Source organism: Thalassophryne amazonica, chromosome 18 (genome assembly GCF_902500255.1).
Source record: "Thalassophryne amazonica chromosome 18, fThaAma1.1, whole genome shotgun sequence".
NCBI lineage: Eukaryota > Metazoa > Chordata > Actinopteri > Batrachoidiformes > Batrachoididae > Thalassophryne > Thalassophryne amazonica.
Window position 1 is genome coordinate 8,861,424 of NC_047120.1, and position 8,957 is coordinate 8,870,380.

At 43.4% G+C, this 8,957-nt stretch overlaps 1 protein-coding gene across 1 annotated transcript in view; it reads right to left on the bottom strand.

Annotated features, from left to right (window-relative positions):
• The window catches only part of zgc:171971 (uncharacterized protein LOC569690 homolog), a 46,116-nt gene extending 39,462 nt beyond the window's left edge, over nt 1-6,654 (bottom strand). Inside the window, exons 1-2 of the mRNA XM_034194677.1 lie at nt 6,185-6,654; nt 1,750-1,796 (exon numbers count right to left, since the gene is read on the bottom strand). Coding sequence (XP_034050568.1) covers nt 1,750-1,796; nt 6,185-6,355 — 218 coding nt within the window. The 5' untranslated portion in view covers nt 6,356-6,654. The remainder of the gene's footprint in view (nt 1-1,749; nt 1,797-6,184) is intronic.
• Nucleotides 6,655-8,957: the final 2,303 nt, after the last annotated feature.

Consider the following 8,957-nt stretch of genomic DNA (forward strand, 5'->3'; position numbering starts at 1 on the left):
AGCATTCAGGAGCGGAATATGCAAGTGGTAATATGGCGGCCAATTTGCTTCAGAAATATTGGCCAAGGAGCTATCCAGTATAGAGATCAGTGGGTGGGCACAGTTCCGCTAATTCACTAACCACTAATTAGCGAAGCTAACTTTTTTGTTAGAAGACTAGCTTTTCAGCTAACTTCAAAAACCATCGGACCAATTAGCTTCCGATAAATTTAGTTCTGATAAATTTTAGACCGCTAACTTTTTAATTTTTTTTTACATAGTAATGGTGAAAAACATTTATAAACCCTGTTGGCTCCTGTCTGCTACATATTTGGAAGTAGTGAGGCAGCTGAGAGGAGCTGAGCTCAACTCTAGCCCACCAGAAGGGACCTGGCCGCCAGGCTGCCACAAAAAAGTCATTTTCCTTAACCGCATACAGTGGTCCAGCCATGAGGCAGAGGTCTTTAAAAGGAAAGTAGGTTTGACTTAATTAATCCGGATAGAATAACTACATTAATGTCATTACAAAGTGAAAATATAACACTTATCTTTTGATTTTAAAATAATGCACTAATTCTGAAGTTTGGAAAACTTGCGCACACAGATGCCCAAAGGGATTATGGATAAACTGAGCCTCCACGCACACTGATTGGTTGACTCAGTCATTCTATGTAAAAACCAATACGTTAATGTAATGTGTGTGTTGGTGTTAAATAAATGAGCTTGTAAATGAGCAAATAAATGAGCTTGTAAATGAGCAAATAAATGTGCTTTTTAAAAATATGTCATTGTTTTCATTTGTGAAAAAAAGGCATTTGCAAAACCGAAAAGTCTGTTTGTTATGTTGTGATTCGGGTCGACAACCGTGTGATATAATCGGGCGTCATTCCCACTGCCATCCAGTAGATGGGTCAAAATGCATAGAACACTGCCATCTACGACAAAATGTGAAATGTCAGCTGTCCACAGTTGCACGCACAGCTGCTGTCAGCAGGTGTTTTAATTTGACAAACAAAGACGGTGGCATTAAAAACATTACACATTTCACTCATGGTACTAACATGACACTTAAGTCACTCGTGGCAACAGCAACATGAGACTTAAGTAAACTGACTAAACAATTGAACTACAAAAGCACAATAAATCAATAACACTGTTAAAATAACATGAACCACAATAAGAACATTAAAGCCTCAAAACCTTGAACTCCCATGGTGCATTGCAGCACAATGTCCATAGTTTACTGGTTAGTTAAAATAGGTAATTTCTTCAAAAATATTTGTGCTATCAACTTTCAGTTTGTGCAGCATTCATCCTTGACCCAAAATAAATAAACATACTAAACGGCAAATGTCAGCTCTGCTCGGTCTTTGTGTGATCAAAGCCACACACACCCACACGTGGCTATTATAATGTAGATATATATATATATATATATATATATATATATATATATATATATATATATATATCCAAAGACATGCAGGTTAGATGAATTGGAAACTGTGTTTGCCTGTGTCCCTGTGACAGACTGACATCCTGTCCAGGGTGAACCACGCCCTATGACTGCTGGCTCCACCCCCCCTTGACCCTTAATTAGAGGAAGAAGGTATAGAAAATGGATGGACACACACACACACACACACACACACACACACACACACACACACACACACACACACACACACACACACACACACACACACACACACACACTTGGATTATTTGGCTGGATTTGGTAAACCAGCTGTTGTTTTAACGGTCACTCACTCGTCTTTGCTTTTCCTCACAGCGTGGACGTTTGGCTCGAATGTTTTCTGCACAGAATAAGACACACAGAAAAAATGTAATATTTGCATTTGGTCAACATTCAGTGATGCCCTCGAGGCACATTTGTGCAAGAGATCTACAAGACTGGATAAAGTAGAGGGGCACACATAGAGCACATGCCTCTGCCAACAGAGAACTAATGAAAGCCGATATTACCTTAACCAAGTGAGTGTTCCTGTTCGCCTCATCTGTCCTGGATGAAATTATGCAAAGACTATCGAGGAACCAAACACCCAGCCTCGACTGCGAGTCCGTGGAGGAACCAAACACCCAGCCTCGACCGCACGTCCCTGAGGTACCAAAAACCCAGCCTCGCCCGCACGTCTGATGAAGAACCAAACACCCAGCCTTGACCGCGTGTCCACCGAGGACACAAACACCGAGTCTAGACTGCACGTCCACCGAGGTACCAAACACCCAGCCTCAATCGCGTGTCCAACGAGGTACCAAACACCCAGCCTAGATCGTGCGTCCACCAAGGACCCAAACACCCAGCCTTGACCACGCCTCCAACAAGGAACCAAACACCCAGCCTCAACCGCGCATCCAGCAAGGTACCAAACACCCAGCCTCGGGTGGGCTAGGGATGGGTTTTGATAAGATTTTATCAATATCAATACCATTATCGATTCCGCTTATCGATTCGATTCCTTATCGATACCGCTTGTGAATTTTCTGTGTACTAAAAGTCAGCTTTGTAGGTTTTCTATGTCAACAACATTTTCTTGAGTCTTAAAGTAAATAAGTATGAAATTGGTTACTGGATCCTTAAACTCTGGACATAATAAACTCTACATGGTGGATCCTTGATCTCTGGACATAAACAGAAATAAACAAAATCTGTAGTTTTTGTCAAAAGCATTTCCTTTCAGACATTATTGGCATGAATGTCTTTCCATTCATCCGAGCTGAGCTCTTGCAGCTGTGCTGTGCTGCATGTCAGGATGTAATTCATAAAGAATGCAGGATGTCTCATTTTGGGAGGAAAAAACATTTTAGTCTATTGTAGTTTATTGTCTGTCTTACAGAGTTTGGAAAGAGGTGTAATTTTATTTAAAGCGGCAATTCCTTTTGAAATTATGAATTCCGACCGGACTTTGTTTCAGCAGAGAGCCGCGCAGCGTTTGGAGCTGTGCCAACGGAACGGAGGACGATTCTCGTTTCTTGACCACAACAAGAGTCCCAGTTAGTGACTTTAATCCACACAAAAGTGATTCACGATCAACATATTTTAATGGCTTTGAGAGGTGTTAAGAAGCAGACTTGCCGCTTCTGAAGAGCAGTGAATCAAAGAACCAACAAGCCAGTGGATCGAAACATTGCTTCATTGGTTCACGCTTCAAAGTGGAGTCACGCTGCAGAAACAGTTTATTACAGACCCGCTGCAGGGTCTGTAATCAATGTGGAGGAATTATCATTTTCCCAACAAACACCCTCAAAAACAACAGCTGCTGTGAATGACCAATAAGGGAATCGTTAAGCAAAAAGACTATTGATATCGGTGGATTGAATCATTTCTGAACGATACCCAAAAGAACCGATTCTCTATACCCAACTCTTGACTGGGCGTCCACCGAGGTACCAAACACCCAGCCTCGACCGGGTGTCCACTGAGATACCAAACACTCAGCCTTGACCACGGGTCAAGCGAGAAACCAAACACCCAGCCTCAACCGCGCGTCCACCGAGGAACCAAACACCCAACCTCGACCGGGCATCTACCAATGACACAAACACACAGCCCAAACCACGCGCCCACCGAGATACCAAACACCGAGCCTTACCGCGGGTCAACCGAGGAACCAAACACCCAGCCTCAACCGGCATCCACTGAGATACCGAACACTCAGCCTCAACCGCGCATCCACCGAGGAACCAAACACCCAGCCTTGACCGTGCATCCCCCGAGGTTCCAAACACCCAGCCTAGATCGCGCATCCACCAAGGAACCAAACACCCAGCCTCGACGGCGCGTCCACCGAGGTACCAAACACCCAGCCTAGACTGCGCATCCACCAAAGTATCAAACACCTAGCCTAGACTGCATGGCCGAAGCTGGGTGTTCTCTGCTTAAAACTGCACTGCAGTAGTCATCTATCTCAGCAACAGATATCTGAAGCTTTTGTACAACAATTATTTCCACATACGAGGTCTATTAGAAAAGTATCCGACCTTATTATTTTTTTCAAAAACCATATGGATTTGATTCATATGTTTTTACGTCAGCCAAGCTTGAACCTTCGTACGCATGTGTGAGTTTTTCCACGCCTGTCGGTTGCGTCATTCGCCTGTGAGCATGCCTTGTGGGAGGAGTGGTCCACCCCTCTCGTCGTTGTTTCATTGCGAGGAAATGGCGCAATGATTTGGGATTTTTTTCCATCACAATTTTTTCAGAAACTGTTAGAGACAAGCAGCTGGAAACCATTCGAAAAATTTATCTGGCTTTCGGTGAAAATTTTACGGGCTTCACAGAGAATAAGGACTGTTACTACAGCTTTAAGGACGCCCCACAATGGCGCACGGCGCACCGTGCTCCGAGCCGCCATCGAGAGGCAGAAAACACCACATCATTTCTAAACAGATGGCTGTGTAGAGCTGGGACTGTCATGAGCAATTTCTCTGGTTATCACAAGAGCTGGACATCAGCCATTTTCCAGCAGATTTTACTTTTAACAAGAGATTTTGTCATGGAAAGCCGCGCGGAGACTTCACGCGTCAGGACCGATTCGCTGATCGAGCGAGACAAAGGAACACCTCCGTTTCGGAGTGCCAGGGGACAAGTTGGGACATGCCCAGCTCTCCACAATTTCTCTTATACTCACTGGGCTGGTAAGCATTGAAAGCCGAGATAGGCATGTTAATGTGACAAAAAGCATAAAAATGACATTTTGGTAGTATGATGTTCATTTGCAATAAGCCTTTTCACACTCTCGCTCTCTTCCGGGTTTCATGCGCGAGGTCAAAGAGCAAGAGGTGTAAACAAACTGCAGTCTCAAGGCATCATGACTGACTGTTTGGGCAACAAGAATTATTTTTCCCGTTGGAGTGTTGACTCCTTGAAAAATTTTTCATGAAAACGTGGTATTGGTGTCCAAAGAAGCTTAAGCTGCACACAAACTGAAAACTCGGGTTTTGTCCGACTTCGACCCACTGCCGAGTGCCAAGCCAGGCAGTGTCTATTCGTAAACACAGAATCAGCTGATCACTGTTTCGGTTTGCGGACCTCTATAAATCTTGTGCACTGCGTTCCTATTTCTGAGTGTGTGAAATGAATTATTCGTAAACAATAAAATAAAATTAATCATGGATCTGGCTGGTGAATGGTCTAGTAAATAATCTGTCTGGTCTGTTGTTCTGTGTCATTTATAAGGCTGATAGGCACATGTGCCTGTGATTTGGATTAATGAATAATGAACACGTGGGATAAAACGCACTTATTTGTATCACAACAGAGCAAGGCGACAAATTACGCTGCCCTTTTAAAAGATAACGACAGCAAATCATTCCCTGACCCGATATCTAAACTCAAGTCCGGCTGGCTGGATGAGAGGAGCAGCCTGACTCGATGGCCACCCACAAATGACGCTTAAGGCACCATGACACTTGACTGCCAACATGACCCGCTGGATGCCGTGTTGTGTGCCTAAAATAATTATTTCGTAGCAGCTTCATCACTTTCTCTAAGACACTGTCTGATAAAACCATCTCTAATCGTTTTTGAGAAAGCGTGTGGGATCTCAAAAGTAATTATTTATAATATTTATATTGTAATGGCTTTGTAAGACAGTTGCATTTTCACTCCTTCATATAAGTATCTGTAAAATTATGTTTATTATGGATTTAGACAGTTGATTGACTGACTGTCAGGGACCGACCAGATCGTGTTTGTTTTCTTGACCTTTGAACCGACCACGTCGCGCATGCGCATTCCCAGAGTGTGAAAAGGCTTATTGTTGTCATGTTGTCCACTCACTGTAAAAAAAGACTGTCTTTTACAGGAAAACACTGGCAGCTGTGGTTACCAGGGAATTCCTGTAAAAAATACAGCAGCACAGTAGATAACATTACAGACATAATATGTAAATGGATTTACAGTGAATGGACCACGGCTGACTCACATTAAAAAAACCTGTTAAATCTACAAAAAAAGAAACTTTTTTTGTAGATTTAACAGGTAACCACAGCTGCCAGCGTTTTCCTGTAAAAACAAGTTTGTTTGTTTGTTTGTTTGTTTTTTTTTTTACAGTTGTATGTTGTTTAGGCTGCAGCAACTCTCAGGCGCGCAGGGGATTATGGGATATCAAATCAAACGTCAGCATGAGCACAGGTGTCGGCTCTAAGTGCCCCTCTACTTTCAGTCTTTGAAGTGTGTTACCTTTGGTTTCTTCAGAGCCGCTCCCAACGTCAGGTCCCTGGTTCGGAGGGACGTCAGTCTTCCGGGCGGAGGCGGGCTGAGCAGGACGCTGTGGCGGGCAGGAGGCGCTGTGGTCCCTCTGCTGAGGGCGGAGGAGCCGCCGGGAACACTTTCTACCTCCCGCTCAGTCATGGAAGAGGCTTCGAACAGTCACCGACCAAAACGTCCGATTAGCGGTTTAGAACAACACCGACGGTTTTATTTCGACGACTTGTTGTCCTCCGTGCTGATTCATTAAAAAAACTCCAGCGTCCTCCCTCAGAGCTGTATATGAGTGTACGGCTCTGTGCGTCCAAACACTGTCAGACTGCCTGCAGACAAACAGCAGCTCTTCGTTTCTGTCACATTTATAACCGACCTGAACGTCGAGTTTATCCACAATCTGCGGACAATCTATTAAAATGTTCAGCGCTCCGATTCAAAACATATCCTTCCGCGCTGCGAGGCTCTACTTCCCCTCATCCGGCACTACATACTGCAGCCACAAGAGGGCGATGTTACAGCGCGCGATGCATCAGGGCCTCCTAGTGGCAGAAGGTGGCATTGCAGCAATGCTGCGTCTTCTGCTGTTGCTGTTTAATGTTCTGAATGTTTTGCTGCTATTTGGTTCTCGCTTTTCTTTCGAACAATGATCTTGTTGCTGTAAAATTGTTTGTTGCTGTTGTGTTTGTTGTTTAACATTATACATGTTTGTGCTGTTTAATGTTTGTTGTTTCAGTTTATACACGTTTGTTTCTGTTGTTTAATGTATAAATGTTTGTTTGTGCTGTTTAATGTGTTTGTTGTTGCTGTTGTTATAAATGTTTGCTGTTGATTAATGTAATAAATGTTGCTGCTGTTTAATGTTGTGTTTGTTGTTTAACTTTATACATGTTTGTTTCTGTTGTTTAATGTAATAAATGTTTGTTGCTGCTGTTTAATGTTGTGTTTGTTTAACTTTCTATATGTGTGTTTCTGTTGTTTAATGTTATAAATGTTTGTTGCTGTTGTGTTTGTTGTTTAACATTATACATGTTTGTTTCTGTTTAACTTTCTACATGTTTGTTTCTGTTGTTTAATGTATAAATGTTGGTGCTGTTTAATGTTGTATTTGTTGTTTAATTTTGTACATGCTGTTTAATGTTGTATTGTTTAATTTTGTACGTGTTTGTTGCTGTTGTTTAATGTATAAATGTTTGTTGTTGCTGCTTAGTGTTATAAATGTTGTTGCTGTTGTTTAACGTTATACGAGGGCTGTCAATAAAATAACGGTCCTTTTTATTTTTTTCAAGAACTATATGGATTTCATTCATATGTTTTTACGTCAGACATGGTTGAACCCTCGTGCGCATGCGTGAGTTTTTCCACGCCTGTCGGTGACATCATTCGCCTGTGAGCACTCCTTGTGGGAGGAGTCGTCCAGCCCCTCGTCGGAATTCCTTTGTCTGAGAAGTTGCTGAGAGACTGGCGCGTTGTTTGATCAAAATTTTTTCTAAACCTGTGAGACACATCGAAGTGGACACGGTTCAAAAAATTAAGCTGGTTTTCAGTGAAAATTTTAACGGCTGATGAGAGATTTTGAGGTGATTCTGTCGCTTTAAGGACTTCCCACGGTGCGAGACGTCGCTCAGCGCTCTCAGCCGCCGTCGTCAGCCTGTTCAAGCTGAAAACCTCCACATTTCAGGCTCTGTTGATCCAGGACGTCGTGAGAGAACAGAGAAGTTTCAGAAGAAGTCGGTTTCAGCATTTTATCCGGATATTCCACTGTTAAAGGAGATTTTTTTAATGAAAGACGTGCGGACGGGTCCGCGCGTCGGGACGCAGCCGCCGCGACGCTCCGCCACAGGAAAAACACCTCCGTTGAAAGCCTTAAGGACAAGTTGGAACATGTCCTGCCTGTTAAACAATTTCTCATATACTCACTCCACTGAAAGCCATCAAAAGCCGCCTGGATTTTACAAATGGTTATCAACACGGAGGTGTTTTTCCTGTGCCGCCGCACCGCGTCGGCTGCGTCCCGACGCGCGGATCCGTCCGCACGTCTTTCATTAAAAAAATCTCCTTTAACAGTGGAATATCCGGATAAAATGCTGAAACCGACTTCTTCTGAAACTTCTCTGTTCTCTCACGACGTCCTGGATCAATAGAGCCTGAAATGTGGAGGTTTTCAGCTTGAAACAGGCTGACGACGGCGGCTGAGAGCGTTGCGCGACGTCTCGCACCGTGAAAAGTCCTTAAAGCGACAGAATCGCCTCAAAATCTCTCATCAGCCGTTAAAATTTTCACTGAAAACCAGCTTAATTTTTCGAACCGTGTCCACTTCGATGTGTCTCACAGGTTTAGAAAAGATTTTGATCAAACAACGCGCCAGTCTCTCAGCAACTTCTCAGACAAAGGAATTCCGACGAGGGACTGGACGACTCCTCCCACAAGGAGTGCTCACAGGCGAATGACGTCACCGACAGGCGTGGAAAAACTCACGCATGCGCACGAGGGTTCAAGCATGTCTGATGTAAAAACATATGAATGAAATCCATATACTTTTTGAAAAAAATAAAAAGGACCGTTACTTTATTGACAGCCCTCGTATATGTTTGCTGCTGTTGTTTGTTATAAATGTTTGTTGTTGTTGATACCCCTGTCACACTAGAGCACGAATGAGCCTGAATGCCGTAGGAAGGAGGATTCAAATGACAGTTATGCAAATTCGAGCTGCACTCGAATGCCTCGTACAACTTTCGGGACATTCATGTGC